At 48.5% G+C, this 25,264-nt stretch overlaps 8 protein-coding genes across 8 annotated transcripts; 6 read left to right on the forward strand and 2 right to left on the reverse strand.

Moving 5' to 3' along the window:
- The first annotated feature begins 350 nt into the window (after positions 1 to 350).
- Positions 351 to 3,131, forward strand: M431DRAFT_126893 (hypothetical protein). Its single transcript, XM_024912306.1, has 5 exons — positions 351 to 397; positions 493 to 1,388; positions 1,442 to 1,722; positions 1,776 to 2,597; positions 2,662 to 3,131. Exons 1-5 carry the CDS (start codon positions 386 to 388, stop codon positions 3,003 to 3,005), a joined length of 2,355 nt encoding a protein of 784 aa, XP_024768816.1. The 5' UTR covers positions 351 to 385; the 3' UTR covers positions 3,006 to 3,131.
- A 19-nt stretch (positions 3,132 to 3,150) lies between these two features.
- M431DRAFT_98212 (hypothetical protein) lies at positions 3,151 to 6,426 on the reverse strand (the record flags this gene model as incomplete). The annotated part of the gene is made up of 7 exons (XM_024925015.1): positions 3,151 to 3,846; positions 3,899 to 4,450; positions 4,514 to 4,699; positions 4,749 to 4,817; positions 4,884 to 4,940; positions 4,989 to 5,161; positions 5,223 to 6,426. The coding sequence occupies 7 exons, from the start codon at positions 6,424 to 6,426 to the stop codon at positions 3,151 to 3,153; spliced, it is 2,937 nt and encodes a 978-aa protein (XP_024768817.1).
- A 651-nt stretch (positions 6,427 to 7,077) lies between these two features.
- On the forward strand, positions 7,078 to 8,214 carry M431DRAFT_513174 (hypothetical protein). Its single transcript, XM_024919970.1, has one exon. It carries the CDS (start codon positions 7,136 to 7,138, stop codon positions 8,027 to 8,029), a length of 894 nt encoding a protein of 297 aa, XP_024768818.1. The 5' UTR covers positions 7,078 to 7,135; the 3' UTR covers positions 8,030 to 8,214.
- Positions 8,215 to 8,651: 437 nt separating this feature from the next.
- On the forward strand, positions 8,652 to 9,216 carry M431DRAFT_98156 (hypothetical protein; the record flags this gene model as incomplete). The annotated part of the gene is made up of 3 exons (XM_024925007.1): positions 8,652 to 8,782; positions 8,845 to 9,091; positions 9,148 to 9,216. 3 exons carry the CDS (start codon positions 8,652 to 8,654, stop codon positions 9,214 to 9,216), a joined length of 447 nt encoding a protein of 148 aa, XP_024768819.1.
- Positions 9,217 to 12,007: 2,791 nt separating this feature from the next.
- M431DRAFT_62568 (hypothetical protein) lies at positions 12,008 to 12,277 on the forward strand (the record flags this gene model as incomplete). The annotated part of the gene is made up of 1 exon (XM_024921618.1): positions 12,008 to 12,277. A coding segment is annotated over one exon (270 nt), but the record flags the coding sequence as incomplete, so codon positions are not given.
- A 1,213-nt stretch (positions 12,278 to 13,490) lies between these two features.
- M431DRAFT_513177 (hypothetical protein) lies at positions 13,491 to 14,551 on the forward strand. The gene is made up of 2 exons (XM_024919971.1): positions 13,491 to 14,067; positions 14,139 to 14,551. The coding sequence occupies exons 1-2, from the start codon at positions 13,502 to 13,504 to the stop codon at positions 14,503 to 14,505; spliced, it is 933 nt and encodes a 310-aa protein (XP_024768821.1). The 5' UTR covers positions 13,491 to 13,501; the 3' UTR covers positions 14,506 to 14,551.
- A 1,527-nt stretch (positions 14,552 to 16,078) lies between these two features.
- On the reverse strand, positions 16,079 to 17,209 carry M431DRAFT_487047 (hypothetical protein; the record flags this gene model as incomplete). The annotated part of the gene is made up of 1 exon (XM_024916447.1): positions 16,079 to 17,209. The coding sequence occupies one exon, from the start codon at positions 17,207 to 17,209 to the stop codon at positions 16,079 to 16,081; it is 1,131 nt and encodes a 376-aa protein (XP_024768822.1).
- Positions 17,210 to 19,296: 2,087 nt separating this feature from the next.
- M431DRAFT_98398 (hypothetical protein) lies at positions 19,297 to 20,988 on the forward strand (the record flags this gene model as incomplete). Its single annotated transcript, XM_024925041.1, has 1 exon — positions 19,297 to 20,988. One exon carries the CDS (start codon positions 19,297 to 19,299, stop codon positions 20,986 to 20,988), a length of 1,692 nt encoding a protein of 563 aa, XP_024768823.1.
- Between the last annotated feature and the right edge of the window lie 4,276 nt (positions 20,989 to 25,264).

Genomic DNA, 25,264 nt, shown 5'->3' on the forward strand with positions numbered 1-25,264 from the left:
AAGGATGGACGATATCCGATGCTTTTGCTATCTTTCACTCAGTCAAGTGAGCTTCTTTCAGTTGGATAGGCAAAACAATGAGCCGCTTTTTCAGCAACTGATGACGCAACCCGCATCGCGACAACTTCCTATTGGTTGCGCAACATCAACTATGAGTTACAACAACATGACTTTAACAACATGAAACAACATCAGATGATTTTCTTCCTACATACGAGTAGACAAAGACACTTTTATCCGCATCCAACATGTCAGTTGTGTTTCGGCCAATGATAGTGTCTGGGTTTCGAATTAGCTCCCCGCAGACCCCGCTAAACTTTTTTCTAGATGCCGCCATCCCGATCTCGGATAAAGTTTTGATGCATCTTCATCCAGTCATCTCACAATGATGCAAGCAGTATGTCTTCTCCATGCCCCAGATCAGGCCAATTAGGCGATGGCTACACGACATATCAATTACAAGATAATTGCTAACTTCGTGGCTCTACACAGCGTGGAATAGCTGGCCGCTCTGCCAGGAGATGCGTCACGCTCCTCGGCCGCACAACGCCGCGATCTCTAGCACCACAGCTGCCTTCAACATCGCCCATATGCCGCTCGTACAGCGTCACCGGCGCCTATCGAAGGCCTGACGCTTTCCACTCGCAGCTCGACAGCTCTCGCAACTCAGATATCCTCTCCTCCTCCCCACCAGCCGTGGGAAAGCCTCAGACGCTCACTGAGAAGATCGTCCAGCGGTACGCCGTCGGCCTTGCGCCGGGCAAGACGGTCCACTCCGGCGACTACATCTCCATCGCGCCGCACCGCAGCATGTCCCATGATAACAGTTTTCCAATCATTAAGAAATGGATGGACATAGGCGCCACTAAGGTCCATGATAGCAACCAAATTGTCATGACTTTAGATCACGACGTGCAGAATCGATCGCCGACGAACCTGAAGAAGTACGAATTGATACAAGAGTTCGCTCAGAACCATGGCATTGACTTCTTTGGCGCTGGCCGGGGCATTGGCCATCAGCTGATGATTGAGGAGGGCTATGCTTGGCCGGGAACCTTGACCGTTGCGTCTGACAGCCACTCCAATAGCTACGGCGCAATTGGAGCCGTGGGTACTCCCATTGTGAGGACCGACGCCGCCAGTATACTTGCGACTGGTCGGACATGGTGGCAGATCCCGCCTATCGCCAAAGTCACTCTCCTGGGCGTTCTACCTCCGGGTGTCACTGCGAAGGATGTCATCGTGGCCCTCTGTGGATTGGTGAATGACGATTCTGTCCTAAATCACGCCATCGAATTCGCTGGTTCCGAAGAAACAATGCGTAGCCTTTCTATAGACGAAAGAATCACAATCGCAAACATGACGACGGAATGGGGCGCGCTCAGTGGGTATGCTGGACTTGCTGTGAGCCTATTATGAGCCAGACTGACAACCGTGACAGGCTTTTCCCTATTGACGATGTCTTGATCAACTGGCTGCGAGCCAAGGCCACCACATCCGCAATGCTCAACTCAGAGACTGATGCCAATGCCCGTTTTACACACGACCGGATCGCCCAGCTCTCCGAGAACCGGCTCACTGCCGACCCCGGTGCAACTTACGCCAAGTCGCTTTATCTCGATCTTACATCCCTATCCCCATTTGTCTCAGGACCCAACTCTGTCAAGGTGGCCACGCCCCTTCGCGATCTTGAGGCTCAAAAGATTCCTGTCGACAAAGCTTGTAACTATAACCACTAACGCCGTTTCCTCTGAAGTTTACTAACTTGGCTAAAGATTTGGTATCCTGCACTAACGGAAGAGCATCCGACATTAGTGCTGCCGCTCGTGTATTCCGCGAGGCTGCCAAAGATGGTGTTACACCCAAGATCGCCCCTGGTGTCAAGTTCTACGTTGCCGCTGCCTCTCTGGCCGAACAACAGATAGCGGAGGAAGCTGGCGATTGGCAGGTTCTCTTAGATGCCGGCGTGGAAACACTTCCATCAGGGTGCGGACCTTGTATTGGGCTTGGAACTGGATTGCTTGAGCCGAACGAGGTCGGCATTAGCGCATCAAACAGAAATTTTTCAGGAAGAATGGGATCTAAAGAAGCAAAGGCATATCTCGGTTCTCCAGAAGTAGTCGCCGCCAGTGCCCTGTCAGGTTATATCAGCGGTCCTGGATGGTACCAGAAGCCTGAAGGCATCGACAAGGTTATCCTCGGTGAGGGCAGTGGCAACCTCGAGGCAGATATAGCCATGAGCATAGAGGATGCCCTGGATAAGATCATCGCTCAGGCTGACAGCATGATCTTCGACGCCGAGAAGGATATGGGCGGCTCTACTGTAGCACCTGCAGACAACGCCGAGGAGACGCTGACCGACATTGTACCTGGTTTCCCAGAGAAGGTCGAGGGCGAGATCGTATTTTGCGACGCCGACAATATCAACACAGACGGTATCTATCCAGGCAAATACACATATCAAGATAACGTCCCAGTCGAGAAGATGGCGGAGGTATGCATGGAAAACTACGACGCCGCCTTCAAGGATATCGCTCGCCCTGGAGACGTGCTTGTCGGAGGATTTAATTTTGGAACTGGCTCGTCACGAGAGCAAGGTAAGTTGTTCCCGAGAGAGGATATTCTTGTCCAAACGACCGACTAATAATTTGGTATCAACAGCCGCCACTGCAATCCTCGCCAAGAAGATCCCGCTTGTCGTCTCCGGCTCTTTCGGCAACATCTTCGGCCGCAACAGCATCAACAACGCGCTCCTCACCGTTGAAGTGCCTCGCCTTATCCAGCGTCTTCGCGAGCGCTTCCCCAAGGGTGACGGTGCCGACATTCAGCTCACGCGACGCACGGGATGGAAGTTCCTGTGGGACGTACGCAGGAGCAAGGTCGTCGTCACAGAGGACAACGGAGAGACGTGGAGCCAGAAGGTGGGTGAATTGCCGCCAAATGTACAAGAGATCATTAGCAGGGGAGGTCTGGAGGCCTGGGTCAAGGGAGAGATTGCAAAGTGAAAGGTGATTATTAGGCGTGGCGGCGTATGAAGAAAGATACCTCAGCTTAGAGAAATAGAAAAAAGCAATCTTTCAGATGTAAAATATACAATCCATTACCAACACAATTCCATTAAGGAACCGTCGAGTTTCAAGTCTAATCCCCTCAAGCGCCCTTTCTAAGAAACATCCTCGCTAAACCCGCAATTCTCCCCAGTTGCCCTATTCTATCGCCCTCACTATTCTTCAAATCCTCCGCGGCACCGCTAAACGTCTTCCAAACCTCAATGTACTTGTTCTTCGTAAGATGGCTAGTACCAATCGACGTCAGCGCATGTTCCATCTGCTGCCGTTCTCGTATCTTCGTCAAGTCTTCTTTCGTTATTGCAACAGTATGATCACTCTGATTCGTCTCATTAGTATGCATGATACCCAACCTAACACACTCCATGACCAGCGCAGCCAAACCAGTTGCCAGCGCAGTTGCCACCGAGCTACCAGAATGAGCTTCGAATTTCTGAAATGTTTTGTCTTGCACATCTTGATAGTTGTGGTCAATCACAACCTCGTGACCCGGGAAAATGAAGCTGAGCTCGTGCGCATCGCCAACCGTGTCAAGCATGCTGCCTGTGGCTTTCGCAGCGCCGATCCTGAAGCTATTGGGGTTGCTGCCGTGCGGATACATCAGGTCGGCAGACTTTCCCTGGTCGCTAGCAGCACAAAACATGAGGAGGCCTTTAATATTGAGGGCGTTGTTGATTGCATGATCAAAGTCTGCCTTCTTAGTTGGTTCTATCGGTGGCTTGATTGTCCATGACATGGAAATGATCTGAGCACCTTGCTCCGCCGCATAATTTATCGCCTATACCTCTCATCAGAATAATTTACAACTGTGGTTATATGAGTCAACTTACTTGTACCGCACTGTCGGGATTGATTTGAAGCTTCGTTGAGCCCTCAGTTGCAAAAGTCTGCAGCTTGATAACGTGAATAATGGCGCTCGGGCAAATGCGATGAATCAATCTAGCCATCAACGTTCCGTGGCCAGACGGAGAGTCCCAGTATGGAGATACACGCCATGTTGAGCCTTCTCGATAGTGGTGGAAGCTCTTGCCCGGGAATCCCATACCCTTCAGATCTGGATGCATGATGTCTGTCCCGTCGTCTATCAAAGCCACCACCACAGGTGTTAGTGATGCATCAGTTATCTTGTCTCTCAGGGCACGGATCTGCCTGAAATTAGAATTAAATTGTTCCATGCACTGCATCCACTTGTGTGGATCAACACCGCGTTCTTGGCTATGGTTGAGCTGCCCTTCTCTTGTAAGAATACCCATTCCGAGGAGATAGTTGTGAGCGGGAATTGGGCCATTTATCATAGGTTGCTTGTCAGATCGCCAAGACTCATGAACTCGTTTCACAAAGTCATTGAAGTTACTGTTGACTCTTGTATCGGATTCAGAGCTCTATACGGAAGTGCAAGTTAGTGAGTGACTGAGTCTCGCGAGTAAGAATGTTGATTTGAATACCTCAACTTGGGTGACACTAATTGTCTCCAACGTGGGGATCATAGCCAAACCGTCTTTTTCTGACCACGCCCGTAAGGTGGTATTCTTACCACTCCATTGGAGATGAAGTTCTCGTAAACACTTCCCAACTCGAGTAAGCGATACGGGGTCAAGATCCAATCTTCGCCAGTCGAGTATCTCAACATTCTGCGAATGATAAGCCCTTGAACATGTATATACATAATTATTCACTTACAAATGACTCCAATGCTTCTTCTATAGCTTCATCACTATGTGATGGAATTTTCAAATCGTCCACAATAACCTAAAATATTCGTTTAATAAAAGGGTATTCGAGGGTTGGGCTTCAAATTTCATGGTCTTCCTATACCTTAACAATGCGTTTCACCCCTTTCTGTTTCAGCCAATTGAAAAAGAATATCAAATCCTAAAAGTGTTAGTTAATAGAAGGCAATATTGCTATATCAAAACCTACCGTCCTAGTCTTGCGCCTTGTAGTTGGGCCGTCATCATCCTCAATCAACTCGATTTGAGGAAATGCCACGTATTGAAGCACACTATCCAGCTTTAGATGACCGAATTGTTTCTGGAATTCGTTTTTTCTAAGCTTCTTTGGTGGACCAAAGTCAAACCACAGCTCCTTATCTACTAAGGCTGTTAGAAGCTTGTCTCATACAGAATAAACACACATAGCAAAACCATCACGTACCTTGTTCGTCTTGTAGGCGCAGACAACGAGAAGCACGATCCGGCCTTTGGGTCCGAAGATATAAAAGCTTCAGTTGCTCACTAATTAGCTTAGCAGCTTGTGCCCGCTCCTCTTCCTTTTGGAGAGCCGCCGCCCTTACTGTGTTTTGTGCGGAATCGATTGGCGACCCCCGAAGTGGAGAGGACACCACTTGTGTATCCAATTGTAATTTATAACCACCGCGGTCTCTAGACGTAGTAGTAATCGAATCTCTTCTTTTCAAAGAACTAGCGGGGCCTTCTTTGTCTCCAGACAGTGACGAGGGTCCCATTGCACCAATTTCAAGCTTAGAAGGGGCCCTCTTTGGATCTGATTTCGTATCAGATAGCTTGAGCTTGTCCCCTCTTGTTTCTCTCGCGGGCGTTTGATCGAACCTTCTTTGTACCACCTTCCGGGTACTTTCGTGATACTGGTAAACTGAGTAAGTGCGATTATATGTCAAGATATCGACATCTAACGCCTGTGATCCTCGGAGGAGCAATTCTTCGACAATGCCAACTTGTGTCTTACAGCACCTCTCATACTCTACAGCCAGGTGCAAAGGTGTACGACCTCTATGATCAGTGATTCTGAACAACTCTTCAGGAACAAAACTGCAAATGCTTTTGACGATTTTCTCTCTCTGCTCCTCGGTACTAAAATCACAAGTCAAGGCAGTATGTAGACATGTGACTTCACGATCATTATCGTGAGGCTTGCATTCATTCAGTAGCTCTGGTTTGATTCGTTCGCGTGTCTTTGACCCCACGTTGTTGCATACCGCATGACTGAATCTCTCGTTGCCTACATAGAGGGCGGTTGTGAGCGGCGTGCGATTCGCTTTGTCCATTCTGCCCATCAAGTGCGGTAGCTTCACGATGGCTCGTGCCATGAGCCACTGCAAACTAATCGATGGCTTAGGATTGTGGTCGTAGGCAAGATAATGCAAAAAGTTCTGACCTTCCCATGTCGTCTTATCCCATTCTGTCGCTCGGGCAAGCACAAATTGTGCCCGTTGTCTGTTCCTCTCAGCTTCATCAAGACTCTGTATTGAGAATTTTCGTGCTTCATCAATATCTTGATCAAACTGCTGCCTGACGTGGTCCACACCAAACCCAGATATTGTTGCTGTTGGTGGGAGGAATTCATCTTCATTGTCCAGATCGTAAACATCTCCGTCCTCCATAAGCCCGCTGGCCACACGGGACGGTTTTTCTGGACCTTGAAACCCAGAGTCCATTATCTGAGGGTCGTAATTAAGCTTAAAGAGAGTGTATGGTAACAAGAGGCAATGGAGGCTGCAGGTAAATGGGGAATGAGGGTCGTGGGAACAAAAGATGGCGCTCTTCTGCAGAGCCTCACTAATGAGTCTTTAACCAAGGTAGAGAGGGGTTGCTCTGCTAGCAACTGATGTTCCGTATTACCTTTGGCTATGGGAAGCACACATGTTACAGAGTTGGTGGATAAAAAATAGACCCCTGTTCTTATAGCGTGTCTGCTTACAGTATTTGGTCTTCAGACCTCTCTTGACAAACCACAACTCAACAGTGAGAACCAGAGATAATAATACAGCATCAAAGCCTGAAACATTTCTTTCTCTTTCATTATAGTTAATTACTGTCAAAGTTAGAATAGATCTAGGGGCTTAGATGGTTTCCAATTAAGAAGCGGTATCTTCTTCTCAAGCATAGTTGTTGTACAACAGTTTCTCAACCCAAAGAGCGGCTCTAGACACAGTGCAAACTATTGTAAAAGTACATAGAGGTACTCTATTTGCGCAGCCAGAGATACACGTGTAAGACCTAAAATCATCGATCAATACTGTCGACACCCCGCTTCATGATTTACATCCAGTATATAATTGACTCTACATATTGCAATACTGTTACCACAAAATGACTGAGCTTCTGCAGAGAGATGACGACGAGCCTCTTTTGGCACTAGAGACACCGCTCCATGATATCATCACTGGCGAAGATGACACATTTCGTACCGAAAACGCCTCCGTGAACGACTGGGAAAGGCGCAACGTAATTGAGCGTACGAGAGGCAATATTCACGTTCGTGTTGACTTGATGGAGGTCATTCACGGAACTTACGACAACGACGGCGACGAGGCAACGTTAATGGTGTTCCGTTTCCTCTTCGACCCACAGAAGCACTCCCGTCGAATCATAAGAGCCCGCATCAACATCGAGTTCTTTGCCAACAATAAGAACGATACTGCTCCAACTGTTGACGCTATAGCTCCCGAGGAGAGATGGTCTGTGGTGCCGACTGTGGACAGCGAGTCCATCACACGCGGCGGGGAGCTGAACCTGGGGGCCTCCGGAGTGCCGTTTCTCGAAGCAGGAGGAACACTCAAGTTTGAGAAAACAGTCAACAGAGGTATCAGTGATGCTACCACGGTAACTGGAAGCATCAACTTGGGCACAGGAAAGAACTCGGGCGAATCAACGGTCGCTGTGTGGAATCTGCAAGAAAACAAGCGAAGGCAAACCGGCATTCCGGATTCAGTAAGAGTTGCAATTCTCCTCCGTCGAGAAGACAGCAAACCTTTCAATGCCAAGGTCACTCTTGAGGCTGACGCCGATTTCGTTACGGGCTTGGAGAGGAAGTTTTCGAAAGTACCGCTTGACGATCCGGTGCTTTTTAATCCTACTCTAACGGGGGACAAGCCTAAGAAGGGCAGAAGTTATAACGTGCAGGATTTGGGTAGCTTCGACTTGTATTCATTATGTGACGTGAGAATGGGAATGGAGGCTCATTTTGGTCAAAAAGCGGAGTGAATTGTTTCGCGATAACAAAGGTCATGTAGTAGCCGGAAAAGCGTCTAAATAGAGATAAAGAGCGTGCATGCATCTTGCATCGGAGTTTATGTTGTCAATACTGGACCATCAAAATTAAGTTGTCAACTAGGAGAACCCGGCTCGCGGGAGCTTCCGCTACCGCAATTCTAGCACATATTTCCAAGCCACATCTCAAAGAAAATTGAACTTGGCGCTTGATAGTAGATCCAGCTGTTATGTAACTACTGGGTTGCCATGTCAATCACCCAAACCCACTTCCTTGCTCGTGTTTTGGCCGTATTTCCCACACCCAGCTGCAGAAGAAAAATTGAAGTATATCATGTACTCTAATATATCAAGTCCATACGCACACTGTCCAAATACCCCTCAATTAGCTCGTAAACCCCGCATCGCATACAGGACGATGTGCTGACGCTGATGCCTTAGCAACCCCAGTAAGTACTATGAGTGTATCATCCGCCAGATGCCCTACCTATGCTAATAACAAAATAGAAGATATGTCGATTGACTCTAAATCAACATAGAGAGATTTACGTTATGTACGCTTCTTCTCGGGACTGCTGAAGTCTGAGGTGGACAACTTCGCTTTTTTTAAGCAGCTATGGCGGCCCCGGTCGCATCTGAAGCAGGTGTTTCAGTAGCACAGGCTGTAGCTGCAGAAGAAAATGTCCAACTTCATAGGGATGCGGTCGCAGACGAGCCCAACGAAGGCACAGATGAAGCTAAATTCGAGTAAGGATCCATTGATAACCGAATTATGTTTCCCAACTTCCAGTAGGCTTATAATTTTGAAGCATAATCGGTGTTCATGGATTCCACGGTGATGAAAAAAATTGGGATGAGACGTCCACCTCTGACTCTCCGGACTCAACCCGGCTCAACAGACTTTTCTCCGACATAACCCCCCAGGGAGGAAGGTTTATCCCATACAACTACGACCCAGACGAAGAGTCTATGGGGTGCTATACTCTACAAGGGAGTTTCAGAATCGCTCACAAGCTACTGGAAGTAGTTGCGAAAAGCCGAACGCCTGAGATAAGAGTTTGTTCAGCAACTTTGCCTTGAGGTGACATATATATCAACTTACAGTCCCTTAGAATGCAAGGCGACCTATATATTTTGCCTGCCAAGATATTGGAGGTGTAATTGTCAAGACGGTAAGGTGATCCAAGTTGAAACGATGAGATGTATATCGAAGTAGCTAATCATGTATGTCTTGGCAGGCCATCATTATTGCCGGCATGGATGAGTCTGCATATGCAGATATCTTGCATTGCATACGTGGTATTGTAAAATAACTCCAAAGCCCATTTCATTAAATAACAGTTCTTCAGCTCTAACGCCTATAGATATTCTTCGGCTACCCACATCGATCACCTACAATGGTTGATCTTGAAGAACAGCTATTCTGGCTTCTCTCTTTGAACAATGATCGTCATTTGCAAAGCCATAAGATGACGCTTGTTAAAAGTCTCGCCGAGACAATAAGCAAGGTCAACGATTCATTTATACATACAAAAATGCTGATCCAGGCACGGGTCATTAACATATTTTCCACCCATGATGATCCTGCGAAAAGAGTGAGTTTTGTTTGAGTTTTTTTTTTTGTTTTCTAGTGTCATTATATCCAGGAGGAGACTAATTGGAATATAATAGGTGTTCGGTAAATTCACCGCCACTTTAGGCGTTGCCCTTGAATATCAGCTGCCGAGTGTTAAACCACATCTCCAACTAATTGATGTTGACGAACTCGACACATACGCTAAAGTGATTTCACCAGATGAAGACTGGCTTGGTACGTATGCTCACACCTTGTTTTCTTATATCCTTTGTCTAATCTGTCAAATCGGGGACAAGACTTCAAGGAGGTGCACAATGCCAGCCTGCGTAAATCGCTACATCAGGCATCACCAATCTACCCTGCTTTAAATGATAACCCAATCGAATACAATCCAGAGCTAGACACTCTATCCAAGGCCAATGGCAATCACATCTTACATATTCAATGTACCTCAGATGCAGACAAGATAGCCGAAAGCGTGAAGAGCTACCTCGGCGAAGCGAAGAGTGTCAAAGGAAAGTTGTACTATTTCCATTTCAAAAGTCACGATGCCAGGTTCAACACGATACCAGCGATGCTGTGGACATTTTTCGCTCAATATGTCTACAGCCGCCCGAGGAATCCTATGATCGAGAGCTATTTCCCCGAAATTTGTGGTGAATATGCTTGGAAATATCGGTGTCTTTTGCACATGTGGCAGAACGTTGTGGTCAGAAGTGGTACGCTCGCCTTCGTTGCCCTCCACAAGTTGACAAGCCACTCATACACTATTAGATGATTCAAACTATCCTTTTGTTTTAGGATGCCTTGACGAGTGCGACGACTCTGTTTTGTTCTTCTTATCTGAAATCTACAACTACTTCACAACCATCGAGCACCGCCTGCGGATTGTCATCATTACGACAAAGGGGACAGCCAAAGACAAGATTATCGTTGACACGCTCTCTAAATTTCCCACAGAAAGCATAACTCGCATAGACTATAACTTACCTACCTCCAAGCCACTCCACGATGGATTCAATGTGTCTATGCTTCTCCAGCAGAGCCATTACTATTCGGTCAATGGCTTACGAGACAAGATAGAAGCCTTGCTTTCCAGTTGCTCCCGTGATAGGCCATTGCGCCATTTGCTAATAGACCACTTCAAATCAACCCTAGATCTTTCAATATCCTTAGCTCGCATCTTAGCCAAGAGTCAGACGCCCTCACCAGAGCTAATATTTGAGAGTATTCTAGAGGATATCCCTGAGGAGTATCACCTGTGGGCCCAAAAACTTCTATCTTGGATGCTATCATCCTTCAGACCGCTAAGGGTATCTGAATTCTGCCGGATCTCAGATCTTTGTCTTGGGGATAAGGTCAACACATATACAGACAAGTCTCCGATACGCGGGCGCATCATCGACATCATCCACCAGTTAGGGGGATTCTTGGTCACAGTTCACGACGAAGTGCATTTCAGCCATACCTCCATCCGTGACTGGCTGAAGTCTTCAGATCCCAGTGAAGGTCAATTGCCCATTACGAAGTGGTGGTACCAACAGACAGAACGAGATCGACACATGACTATTGTACAAACCTGTTTAGACTATCTAAGAGATGGCACTGATCAGGCCCGACCCTGGGCTACCCAATTACCGTACGCAACGGAATTCTGGGCAAGTCATTACAAACAAGTCGGTCCAATGAGGGGCGTTTTGGAGATCTTTGCGCATCAATCGTGGCTAGAGCGCTGGATAGATGCATACATGGCTTTACCTACCCCTTTCTTAAAGCCATTCAAAGATCGCAAGCCGCTCACCATTGCGGCACATTTTGGATTCGAAGATATTGTCAAATCTATTCTAGCAAAGAATGAATACGACTCCGAGACACTAAATCAAGGATTAGTCGAGGCTGCGAAGGCGGCCGAATTACCTGTTTTTCGCCTTCTTATCGACCGATACCCGGACGGCTTGGACTTGAACAAAGCATATGTGCAAGCTGCTTTAGAAGCGGCTCTCCGTAGTGAGAGTTCTGAGCTGTGCCATGAATTTGTCAATCATGTACATTTATCAGAGCAGCCCTCAGAGATTAATGATGGACTTGACGTCAAGCACCCGGATGATCATGTCCAAGATACGACCAACGAAGAGGCAATACCACCAAAAGCAAACAACCTATCATCTTGTTTGAAGACCTGCTTACGCTTGGCTTGCGAACTAGATATGACAGATATTGTCGCCAAGCTGCTCTCGTTCGGACCAGAGAACGATACCACGTTTCTGGAAAGTATTTCAGACACCGACGATACACCACTCCTGGTTACGGCTCAGTACTCACGGCTTGACTCAGCCAAGCTATTAATAGCTGCCGGCGCAAGCGTCACTCCGAACGACAATAAGGAATTAGCGATGCCGTTGGAAATTGCAGCTTCTCATGGATCCAGCGATATGATCAATCTTTTGTTGAGTCACGGAGCACCAATTGATGCCAAGGGTTTGTACAACCGCACACCTTTGGAAACGGCTTGTCTGGCGGGAAATTTTGCAACAGCCGAATCTTTGCTTCGTCATAGAGACTTTCGCGATTATATAGCACCAGACCTGCCATCTCAACCACTCATGATTGCTGTACAACAGGGTCATTATAAGATCGCAGAGGCGCTTCTTCGTCATGGGTCAGATCCAAATCCACGGGAAGAAGACGGCCAAACGGCTCTTTGGCTGGCAGTCATACATGAGAGGATCGACCTTTGTCGCCTTCTGTTGGCGCATAGAGCAGATCCAAATCTAGCCCTCAAAGACAGCGGAATCACTCCACTCATCTCTGCAATAATTAATAAGAGCATGGAGCCAGTCAAGGTACTTGTCGAAAACGATGCCGACGTGAATCAGCCACTAGATAGCCAGTGCACACCAGGTCTGTTCTTGACGTCTTACGACATGAATTAATTGTACTAATTGATAACAGTTTATATGGCTACATTTGGGAACGATATCGAGATAGTTCGGTACCTTCTCTCTCATAACGCAGATCCTAACATCGCCAGGTCAAATGGCATCACTCCTCTCTGGCTCGCAGCACAGCAGGGATATCCGGAAGTCGCGCGACTGCTTGCTGAAGCTAAAGCTGATGTTCATGCCACCGATGATTCTGGAGGGACAGCATTGCACGCTGTTTTTGATTCTGCTGAGACTGTCCGTGTTCTTCTTGAGCACGGCGCTGATATTAACAGAATGGACAAGAACGAGGCAACGCCTTTAGGACTCGCCATAAACAGTAACCAAGTCAACGCTGTCAAATTGATGCTCAGCGAGTCAAAGATCAAACCTGACTGGTCAATGCCGTCAATGTACAGAGCAATACAGCGTGCAGTCCGTGACGGCGACACTGACGTTATGTCACTGGTGCTCGAGGCCGGAGTCAATGTCGATCTTGTGGATGAGCAGAATGCTTCACTCGTGCTTTGGGCTATGTCACGTAATGATGACAATATGATCCGGACACTCCTCGAATTCGGACCAGATCTAAGCCACAAAGACAAGGACGGAGACACAGCACTTCACAATATAAGAAATACGCCTCTGGCATCTATCCGACGTGTGATCAATGCCGGCGGTAAACTAGATACCATGAACGACGATCTTGAGACACCTTTCATAAGCGCAATAAGGGCCTGCAATATGGAAGTCTTCGACTACTTCATGACAAAGCCGATCGTTGTCGACACCCTTAATAGCCCTTCTTTCAACAAAGAGGGTGCGCCGTTGCATTTTGCTTGTGCAAGAGGCACAGTAGATATGGTCAAAGTATTGATCAAAAATGGTGCAGATATTAACTATGCTTGCGCCTCAGCATATGGCACTCCATTGATAGCAGCTACTAGACGACGGGGAGACGATAGCAATATGCTATCAGAGAGTATTGTCGGACTACTTCTTGACGAAGGCGCTGATCCAACAATATCTGCAGGCCGTGCAGGATATCCTATTATATCCGCCAGCATATCTTGCTCGCCCAAGGTAATCCAACAACTACTCAATCACAAGGCCTCAGTAGACGTCAAGGATCCTTTTGGCAGAAAACCAGCTCATTTCGCCTGTTACAACACGCTCGAGGTTTTAAAGTCCCTTGATCTTCCAGATTCAGATTTCGCAGCCAGAGATATAGTCGGCAGAGTTCCCCTCCACTACGCCGTGCTCAGAGGTCAACTTGACCTCGTCGAAGAAGTCTTAACACGTTCTCAGAGAGTGGGTATAGATATCGATGTTTTCGACGACGATGGATGGACACCGCTGCTCTGGGCAGCACGTGCGCCTCGTCTCTTCTTTTGGAGAGTGAAATTAGAGCCTTCGCAATACGATGCCATGGTATCGTTTCTACTTAGCAAGGGAGCGAATCCCACCATTCGTGGACATGGATTATACAAGGACTGGACTGTCTCTGAAGTTGCCTACTACCATCACGCTGACAGGTGAGTTCCGATTCTCTTTTTTCATCCAGTGGCTTTAGAGAAGATTGCTATTGACTCTTTCTGCTCAAAAGTATCGCCGACTTAGTTGCAGATAAAACCCTTCAAAAGAACAAAAGACGCGGACCAAAGAAGAGAGGCAAAAAAACCGAATGGTCGTTTTGCGACTGCTGCTACGCTGAGATTGCGGGCGTTTATTTCAGAGGCCCAGGTACGCTGGGTATCGAATTATGCTTCAAGTGCTACAGGTCGAAATCACGTATAGCTCCTGGGGATGAGTTTATAGATTGCGGCTATGACTTCGACGAGGACGACGAAGAAGCGGACACTGAATCAAAGGCTGCTCAATCAGTGAATGGAGAGGTGTCTGTGAAGGATCAAGAAAATGTACAGATTCAGTTTGACGATGAGGTTGTAGAGGAGGAGGATATGGAGCTTTAATTCTAGTGGTATAAGATGTATATCCAGACAAGGAACGAATCAATTAACGGGTTAGAAGAGAACATGATGTGATTGGTAGAGAACGATCTAAATCTGACAAACGATCAAGGGCGATAGTTGCTGAGCTGCAACAATAGCATACAGTCTATCACTGGTGCACTTAAGGCTTACAAAAAAAACATATAAAGAAAGAAAGAAACTTCGAATCCAAGAGAATTGACGCGTAATAGATATCCTAATGATCCCATCTGTATCATGCTTGCCTCTATCCACTAAAAGCAAACCTCAGAAACGCTGTTATACTAACATATCCATGCATCAGACTGCGCTAAATAACACAACCAGTATCCTACGCATGAAAATTAACTTACATCACATGAGTACCTTATATGACCTTCTACTCTAGGACTCAATCCTCAAATCAAGGAAATTCTCAAAAAAGCAAAACGCAAGATCCATCACAAAACCCCCCAAACGCACATCACACCCTCATCCCACATCCCGCCTCAACCCATGTCCAAAAACCCACCCACGCGCACGATCTCCTTTCCAGGTTTCTTCCATTCTTACCGCCCCTTCCATACGTTAGCAGACACCGACATCATCTCATACATTAAATCACACCACACAAATCTCACTTCATCTCACCATTTCCCCAGATTTATCTACTTATTTTTATTTTCTCCTTACCGGTATTCCGGGAAGAAAAATAGAAATCCCAGATCTAAGGCCATGCTGGTAAGATAATCCCATCGTAGATTAAATCCTGCCGCGCTCGGCATGGATGAGCGTCCCGCTGCGTCCGGCACTTTATTTTCGCCGCCCACCCGATTTCCAAAACAAGGTACATACTCCGTGCTATATACATTCGTTTCATACACGTCTTTATCGAACCATTATTACGACATCGAAGCCTTATTGCAACATCAAGTCATTATCACGACATCAAAACATTTTTGCCACATCAAAACATTATCACAGCATCAAAATAATATAGCAAAACAGCATACGACCTAGAATGTCACCGCAAGAAAAAAAAAAGTACACATCAACCGAAATTACGAAACTCGCAAAAAAGACCATGTAAAAAACATAATACGCGTATTGCTCACTCTCTCCGAAAGCCCGTTTCATGCCCAAGTCATCCTCTTAACGAAATCTATCTGCAGTTTTCTCATTGGTATCTCTCTACAAAACAAAAAAAGCAAGAAATTCGCCAAGCACTATCCCGCTCCTTCAATGATCAAAGGCGGGATAAAACAATAAATCCCAGTTTCGCAGTTCCAAAACCTGTTGACGATCCCGTTTCCCGTTTCCTAGGAGCCAATCGTAACAACGCGCAATAACCCGAGAGGATGTCCTTCCTTTCCATCCGAATAATGAAAAATGAAAAAAAATAAAAAGGAAAAGAGAAAGAAAAGAAAAGAAAAAAAAATTAGTTCCACCATCTCCCACCATTCTAGAATCGCACAGATCGTAGGCTTGATACCTTGTCGGAGTTTTTCGAAATTCAAAAATTAGAAGAAGAAGAAGAGGGACAAAGAAAATGCGATAAAAATTTGAATTCGGGCCTTCACTGCCTTGACCTCGTCCGCATGCCCGTCATAGAGGATGAGCTCCTAACCGAGCTCGTAGTCGTAAGCATGGCAGGCGTAACTCCATCCTGCCTCTGCCTGTTGTCGAATTCCTTCAAAAACGCGTAGACGCTGCCCAATGGCAAGTATTCAAGCAGCGGCCGCAGTTCGTCGGGGAACATGTCGGCGCCGTGGTCCTTGATCTCCTCGTTGACGCGGTTCAGTCGCAATATCTGCATCCAGGACACAATATCATCGCCCAACAAAAAGGCTGGGAAGCGCGCCTTGCCCATGTCGTCAAGGATCCACGCGTTGCGAAAGTAAGGTCGGTTAAGGAATTCAGAGATGGCCTTGTAGCTGGGCACCTCGCGGGGGTCCGTGATTCCTTCGGGTATGTTGCTCAGATGTGCAACAGGGCCCATCCACTGCAGCACAGGGGCATAGTCGTTAGGATGGGCCTCGCGGTCACCTGGCTCGCCAAAGGTGACGGGCATGCACTTGTCCCAAGCCTTGATAATCTCAATTGCGAGGTCAGAAGTCGAGTCCTTGAGCCCCAGCCAGCCCACCACCATCTTGGCGTGGCGGTATGCTCGCGCCATATGAGCCCTCCGCTCCGACTCCTCACGCGTGTCGCGACCGTTGATGCATAGGAGGTCGAGCCATATCCGCAGAGGCGGTGTGCCTCCCCGCGGCGCGCCTTGCTCGGCGATCATATGTCGCACGTTCTTGAGTAGAGACCGCAGCCATCCAGGGGCTTTCTTGGGCGGCGTGAGCAGAGGCGCTGGCATCGCCGCCGGGCCCTGGAGGTCGGTCATGGAGGCATCTGGCGTTGGTAGGGCCGCGGCCAGGAAGACGACTCGCATGTAACGCAGTGCCTGGGCGAGGTGGACAGGAATGGATATGGCGGCTCCATTGACGAAGATCGTCTCCGTGACGGTGATGTCGCCATACAGGGCCGAGAGGCCGATGAAGTCGGACGGGTCGCTTAGCCGCTCGTGGACCAGGCGGCATACGACGCGTTCGTTAATGTCGTTGGTCGTCGCCGGCTGCAGCTCAAGCAGGCGAATCTCGCTCCCGGACCGGTCGAGCGGGCGGTACCGAATAGACGTTGCGGCTTCGGGCGGGGCCATGATTGACATGCAATCAAGTCTTCAGATATTTAGAAAGGTTACTTTGGCGCGGGAAGAGAAGGTCGGCAAGCCATTTTCAGGCAATCTCGATTGCAGCGGCACTTATATCAGCCATGGAAGGGGTCGTGTCATTTCCGCCGTAACATTGGGCTTGAACGTGAGCCCTTGCAGCCCTTCCCCATGCCGGGGGTCAGGCGTGCAGTCGCATTGTCAGGTCGTAAGGGTTTAAGAGACCCGATGCCGCAATGGTAATTAGCAGCAGGCCAGGCAAAAGGGTACGATCCACCGCTAGCTGAAGGCCCTGCGTCCTTCTCTCAGCTTCTCTCTGCCACGATTGAGCCCGAGGACTCAGTTTAGAGCCTGGGATATGAGACTCAAAGCTGGAGCTTCTCGTCTGGAGCTCGGGGTCCTACTGTACTTGTACCAACGATACACGCACACGACGCTTGTCCCATTTCCAACCACCAACACCCAACCAACAGCAGTACCGTATTCGGCAGCTTCGCTCGTGTGCTGGTCTCGGTATGGGTATGGGCTTTGTGCGGAGTACCAGCACGCCAATCCGCTTTGAGCATCCTGTCCCCAGCCAACTGATTAACCAATTGCCGCGAGGCGCGACAGAATGCGGCAATGCCAGATGGGCCGTGACAACACCAATTGGTCAAGCTGCAGCTGTTGGCCTGGCAGTTGTTGTTCGGCATATCCGGATCTGGCTCGCGTCGGGGCAGACTGCCAACATCAGGTAGTATTATTCTTAACGTCCAATAAGACATATAAATTTGACTCGTCAAAAGCCTTGCTAACTTGTACGGGTGAGTATTCGCACAAGACTCAAGGCCCTTTCACATGGCAGGGAAGTAGTCTATTTTGCTAGCCCGATATCGTATCGTTGCAAGGACCAAGTGGTGCTAGTCAATCATACGGGACAGGCCTTTGAGCAGGGTATCTCTTGCGACCCATTACCTAAGTGTTATCAAGCGTCCTCGTCATGCGTTTTTTGTTCCCAGTCATAAACACTTGTGCAGCCCGTGGATACCGGATGTTTCTCGCAGCCTGTCGAGCTGGGCTCGGCAAGTGGTGGCCCAGATTACCGGCCTCGTGGTCCTGCCTTATCGCAAGCGGCAATTGCTAAATACAGAAGAAATCTGATGCAATGCAGAGGCAGACGATGTATCGTGCAGGCGAGGCGATCATCCAGCATGGAAGGCCTGTCACGCAGCCGGATGCTCCATCATCGATGTTACATTCGTGATTCAATCGACTTACCAAGAACGAACCACAACGCATAAACAGCCAGGCCGCAAGATCCTATGCTCGTAAGACTCATGGCCAGCCAAGGCGGCTTTTCAAGGTCAGGCGCAACATCGACAAACTCCAAACCCATGATACTACGCTGTTTTCTCACCGCTTCAAGGATTGCAGACAGCACATACATGCCACTATTCCAAAGTCAGCAAGTGTCCGTTGAAGAAAACATGGATAAGCCAACAAACCTGATATCATTGTGGAGAAGAACCATCAATCGGACTACAGGGGCCCCCTCGTGTTCTTGCGGGAGGAGAAATCCTTCTTTTTTAATCCAAGGTGAAGATTTCTCAGCGCAACTACGGAGTATCGTACTAGGTAGCAACCCGTGTTATAGTTGACCGCGGTAGGGGCGGCCCGGTCAAGTCGTCAGTTCTACCCTCGCCTTTTTGGATCATCCTGGGCTTTCTCCTCGTTCGTGTTTCATTCAGATCTGTTTCGATTCACTTCTGCCTAAAAGAGTAGTATAAGTTTGTAAACATCAGCTTACCGTCGCCCGCGGTTTTCAGTTGCCCAGGTCAATATTGGCTTCTTCCCCTCCTCTTGCGTATATACATCCCAGCAAACCTGATAGAATGTGACCTGTTATGCTGTTGGTTCACCCCAAACTTTTAAGAGGCTCCATCGAACTGCAGCTGCGCCTTTTTGAGGAGGGCTGCAGCCGTTCATACCGCAGAGCCGACGCCCGCCAGATGGCTGTATAAATGGAGGGAAGGATCCAATGCTCGAGCTGAGGTTGTACCATCAATCCAAACAAGTTGTTTTCCTCAGTGTCGATCATCATGGCCTTCTCTTGGTGCCAATCCTTGTCTCACCAGAGCTACTGGAGCGAGTTTGACCTCAAAGGAGTTAAGATCAAGGTCAAGTCTCCAAAGAGCCAGGCTTTCCAAGACGCCTCGGATAAAATTCCCCCATATTTCTGGGTCAAGGGCTTCCGTAACCGGGTTAGGAGGCTCTTAGGGCGGAAGCTCAGAAAACACTCTTTTCCTATCCATCCGGGTTATTCAGAAGCAAGAAACTTGGTCGGCCATGGCACCGTTGCGGAGTTGGGAATGTTGTCGAACCAAGCCAGAGACTTTGTCGTCGAGGTGTTTGGGGACGTTGGAGATGTGGCAGATACCTCGTCCGTGAGCGAGAACCAGTCTTTGTCTTCTCTAGAATCAGGGCCTAGAGTAGTCCAGCTTAAATTATCCACTGATCTGCAGAGCTGGAAAGATACCCAGCACGCAGCGGGCAACATCCTGCCACCCAAGGGCACCGGACTCAAACAAGCCTCGGCCCAAACGCTCAGCAAAATCGGAGCAACTGACTGGCCCGATGCTTTGAAAACGAACAATGCACTCTTCGGGTGCGGCATCGCCAGCTTGCTCATGGGCGCTGCCGATGCGACAACCATGTTTTCCAATTATGTGACCGACATGGTTTTCTATTATGAGCACGGGTACAATTACGTCTACCCGACGCTTGAGCCGCTGCTGCAGAAAGGCCTAGAGGATCCGCATGCCCTGCGCACCCCGGGAGGACGCGAACGACGAGACGCCGTCTCCCTGGGTAAGCAGTATATCCAGGGTAAGATCGCGCTAGAGAACCAGCACAAGAAGAACTTGTCATATCGGTCAGCGCGATTGGACCGACGCACAGCACAGATCGTCTCCTTGTCAGAAAGCAGCTTGCTGGGCATGGCAGCTGAGGCGATCGCACGTGGCTTTGACCCTGCTGCCGTCATGGCGGACCTGGTCTTCAGTTCGCCGGGCACTGACGTGGTCGACGTGGGATGCGATTTGGTGAACTCCGAGGTCATGAACTCGTTCCTCAATGTGACGGACATTACAGAAACGGGCATCGTTAGCGAAGAAGTGCTGCACAAGATATACGACGCGTACGCCGCGATTGGCGCCAGGATGCTAACCCAGCGATGGCATGAGCCTGTCGCCAGGATGTGCGCCGCCCTGTACACATGGCATATCCAGAACGATCGCCACATGTTCTTCCGTCGCGCTCTCCTGGGCTGGTCCAAGGCCCGCAAGACACCCGCCAAGCCTCAGTTCGAGGCGGATTTCGACGAGGCGTTTGACAAGCAGTACCGCACAACGGGCTTCAGCAGACCCCTGGATGCCAAACACGCGTGCAACGGCGAGGACACTTGCGATCACGTCAACGACTTCTTCCACCGTCACCAAGATAAGCCGCTGCTCAAGGAGCTCTGGTGGCAGCTGGTCACCGGCCCGCTGGAGTATATCCGGGGCGGCCAGGTCGATGAGGAGCGCGAGTATGACTTGGCCGAAGGTTCGCGACTGGCCATGGCCGACCTCTTTTCACGCGGCCAAGTGCTGGAGATGGTCTGGATCATTGCACATGCAAACTTTCACGCCTGGCAGGTTAATTACTTGTTTGAGGCGGCCATGTTTGGCAGCATTCTGGACGGGGGTAAATTGGCAGGCAAGCTGGACAGACAGGAGGAGAGTCAAGATTGAAGGATTGATACCCAAGATATAGGTTAAGATAAGGTGAGGTGACGAAAGGTGATGAGATTTGATGAGAATTGACGTGAAGTCGTCGAGGGAGATCAAGATACCAGCGGGTCCGTGTCATGTGTCTTCGTATACATGTACCTGTACATGTATGCGGACGCAAATGGCGGGGTACCAGTACCACATGCATGGAGGCGCGTCTCAGGTTGGTGCCTTAGAAGCGCCGTTACGAACTTACACACGAAGTATATGTACTCAGTTAGGATGAAATGACTTATGGTAATGCAATATATGATTAAATGCCATCAAAATTCTCTATACTGTGCATCCAGTAGATGTCCGTTAGAATTCGTGCTTTTCACATCAATTGTAGGTTTACAAAATATATTACTGCTGTTCGATGGAAGTTTATCGATCTTTGACCATCCTGACACTGCATGACTTGATGAAACCGCCACGTTACGAACAGAGCATCCAAAGGGACATGAGTGCAAGAGCTATAGAACTTATAACAAACTGCAAAGGAAAATAAGGAAATTTTACAGGTAAACACTACGTACTTTTGAAGCCATAAAGCGCTCTGATGTTCCTTTGCATCGCCAGTTGTCCTTGAAACTATTGCGACAAGGAGGCATCTCCCTAACCTGGAACTGTTTTCTCCTGTTTGACGTGAAATTGTGTAGACACTCTCGAACATTTTGTGGAGAAGATTACATCAATGGAAAATGCAAGGAAATGCCGAGGAGGCACTACCAATTATGCTTGGCTCATTAATGACTATTCTCACATGGCAGTACTACAAATACAAGCTGTAGCGCCTCACATTGAGAGTTGTCAGTTGCACTTCTGTGAGAATTTTTCTGTCCCCTAACCTCAAATAATTATCTAATAGTCTGCAAAGTCTGCATTATACAATTTATTCGTATTATTGACATAGAGGCAAGATGTAAGTGCGTTCAAAACGGTCCACATCAATGGCCCTCTCGGCAGCCCACCACTCCTAAGTACATGTTATATGCAGATACATATATGTCTATATTCTCCTGCAAACATATTCTACCAGCCATGGAAATGAACTCTCTCAAAGTCATTCTTATTCACCAATATGTTACTGTTCTATCCGCATACTTATTATGGCCCAATTATAAAGCATATTAAGGACATCATACCACCTCGCAAGTTGACCATGTGCAGCACGTGTGTGAGACAAATCCACACTCCCACAGAGTGAAACCAACTGCAATCAAAGATGTATAATAAGAATAGTTACAAGGTTTTTTCTTGCGGAAAAGATATGATAAAACCCCTTTTAACGAATGGGGCTCCTATCGGTAAGGTGTTTCAGCCATTTGAGGGGCATCACTGATCTCCATTATTGGCAACTAAATAGGTTACACGATGCATATACATGATGCATATACCCTGGTGCAACTCGAACATTACACACATAATAAGCATAAAAAAGTGAGCTTATACCCAGTTATGAGGCGCATACGTCGTACAAACGTCGTGTCGCTCACTGGCTTAAAGGTAGTGGTCCTATCTTAGAACACTGATGGCCACATGTATGTGCACGCATACAGGTAAAAGATCTCAAGATTGCGGCTGGTGAAACAATGCTGTTTTAGTTTGACTGCAATAGTAGAGAGTACCACACAAACTACATGTGCTCGCAACGGAATAAGACGGATTGTGTGTAACCAATAAATGGAACCACATGGGCGTATTCCGAGATGTCTCACACAGTCTGCCTACATGTATCTTCTATGTCGTTTGGCCTAGCCGATTATCCGATATTCACCATCAAGGGAGACATGACCACTCAATTAAGGAAATACGGCAGTTGGGAAAGATAGAATGCAGAGGTCCATTCCGACGACTCTGGCTGTGCACCGGGGCAAATTGCGTGCTTGCATGATTAGTCGAGACCGTCCGGTCTACCTGAGAGCAACATGAGCGGTGGTTGGAAGAAGTTGGCCATATGCACGCGACAACCAATGGCAGATCTTGCCGGGTTTGACGTCGCTGCACATGCCATGGCCTCAATTACAGGTTATGTCTGTTGGAAATGCAGTCAATTGTGGGGAGCAGCAAGCCACGATACTTATATCAAAATGACCTGTAACATGACCACATACGGATCCGACCGGTTGATGGTCCAAGGAACCCCGGCTGATAAGTTGGCTTTAGGATAATCCGTGATCTGCACAGGAGATCTCCAGACAAGAATCTTGATGCATGGCTCGTCTCCATCTATTGCTTCTCACATGATGGATTGCAGCGCGGGGAAACGAGCAGGGCCAAGACGGATCAGCCTTTCCAGCTGCCTACAATGGCTGACTCGAGAGAATAACACCCAGGTGGCAATTATTGCCTCTAAAAAGTACAAAATAATCCCCCAATTAAAAATAAAAATAAAGATACGAATATACAGGTGAACAGTCGAGCTGAACGAATATTGATCCCGGGTCGGGACGGGTTCATGGTTGATGTTGGGGGCTAACGGCATGTTGTCAGCAATCTAGATGAGGATATCCGTCCAGCGTTTGCTATTAGGGGCTGAGAGATAAGCATAAAGAAGGGTGGAAAAAAAGAAAAAAAGGGGCGGGGGCAAAATCCATGATTCTATCTCCGTAGTGGGAACTTCACCAATGCCGGATGCTGAAATACGCCAGGAAGCAACGTCCGCGGAGCATCCCGGGACGAATCACAGCAAATGGCTGGCGGGAGATGACAGGCCCATGTTGCAAGATAATATCCGGGAGTAACACGCATAACGTTGAATTGAAGGCTTAGCCCCCAACAAACCCAGAATGCATTGATATACGAGTACAGCAGAAGACAGAGACGTCGGGTTGAAAAGGGAGGATGCAATTAAAAATAGCACAAAAAAAAAGGAAGAAAAGAACCGGGGCGGCTTGAAACTCGCTACGCTGCCAAGAATGAATGAGCCCAGCCGTGCCGAGACTGTTGGAGTCGAAAACACTTGCAGGATGCGGATCTGAGTCGTCACGAGGCGGGTGAGACATTCAAGGTTCAATGTTGATGTTAGCGAGGGAAAAGGAGAGGCAGGAAAAAGGAAAACGGCACGGTTCCGGCAAACCGGAGCCGGAGTGTCTCAGCCGTCAATTCCATTCCAAGTCCGTGTTACGCCGTAAACAAAAACAAATCAGGCAGAAGGAAAATAGAAAAAAAAAGGTGCGAAGCGAATAAATGGGATCATCAATTCGTCCGACTCGTTCAAGCCCGGCCAAGACTCTGCTAAAAAAAAAACGTCCAAACCCAACAACTCACAACTCGAGGTAACGAGTTTTGCTGCGAAAACGAAACGCCGGCATTGGCAGGCGGTGGATCCCGCCCGACGCTGCCCCCTAGCGGCCCCAAAGCAGTCTACGGTGTTGGCCTCAGCGCTGTTAGTGGCCGCGAGCGCTGTGGCAGCCCGCAATCCCCACGGCAGGACGCCCTGTGGCCACCCCACTGGCGCTGCGCATCAGCGCTGGACTGGGGACTTGCAGCGGTAGCTCCTTGGCGACGACGCGTTGGCCTTCTGGACGAGTTTTTGACGAGGGCTTGTTGCTTCTCGGTGTCTGAATCAAGAATTTTGCGTCTTCCAAACCCGGGGGTTCATCTTCTTTTTTGGCAGTTGGAATCAGCACCACGAATCTCATCAAACGGCATCAATCAGTTCATTCCTACAGTTTACAGCATCAACTCCACGCTACCGGCATCGACAGCTTCAACCCCATACTCGCACACCATCCACCTAGCCGCCAGAATAGCGTCAAAGTTCCTTCTCGGCCGCCCCCCATCTTCGTCTCCCGGCCCTTAACGAGCTTCTTCCGGGCCCACGGCCTGTTGCAACGGAACCGACGCCTCCGATCGAGTGACGACACAGCCTCGCGCCCAGCAATTGCCTTCTCCACACGCTGGCCATCTCGCTGCTTCTGCTGCTTCCAAGCCCTTGGCTCGGGTTTCGGGCCTAGCGTGGCAAAAGAAATCCAATCTGCTCACTCCAGTGTCCAATCCTATCCCATCCTTATCATCCTCGTCCTGCCTACCCATCCCATCCTATACTCGTATCCACGTGCGAACCCACTTCTTCTTCTTGTTTCCTTATCCTCTTCTGTTCCATGACATTCGTCTTCAATCCCGTGCTTCTTCTCTCCTCTCCTGCATGTCTCGCCATCGCGACTCTCCTGGCTCGGCTACCATTGACTGGGGCGTAACTTCAAGATTGCAGTGCCAGCCCGTAGGCCGCTGCTTCTCCCGGCGCCAGCTT

Source organism: Trichoderma harzianum (genome assembly GCF_003025095.1).
Source record: "Trichoderma harzianum CBS 226.95 unplaced genomic scaffold M431scaffold_20, whole genome shotgun sequence".
NCBI classification, from domain to species: Eukaryota; Fungi; Ascomycota; class Sordariomycetes; order Hypocreales; family Hypocreaceae; genus Trichoderma; species Trichoderma harzianum.

What these genes read in the sequence shown, in the direction of transcription:
- M431DRAFT_126893 (XM_024912306.1), top strand. An exon ending in GAATGGGGCGCGCTCAGTGG is followed by an intron (nt 1,389 to 1,441) that starts GTATGCTGGACT and finishes CAACCGTGACAG; the next exon opens with GCTTTTCCCTATTGACGATG. An exon ending in GATTCCTGTCGACAAAGCTT is followed by an intron (nt 1,723 to 1,775) that starts GTAACTATAACC and finishes ACTTGGCTAAAG; the next exon opens with ATTTGGTATCCTGCACTAAC.
- M431DRAFT_513174 (XM_024919970.1), top strand. Translation starts at nt 7,136, where the DNA reads ATGACTGAGCTTCTGCAGAGAGATGACGACGAGCCTCTTTTGGCACTA.
- M431DRAFT_513177 (XM_024919971.1), top strand. Translation starts at nt 13,502, where the DNA reads ATGCTATCAGAGAGTATTGTCGGACTACTTCTTGACGAAGGCGCTGAT. An exon ending in TACTACCATCACGCTGACAG is followed by an intron (nt 14,068 to 14,138) that starts GTGAGTTCCGAT and finishes TCTGCTCAAAAG; the next exon opens with TATCGCCGACTTAGTTGCAG.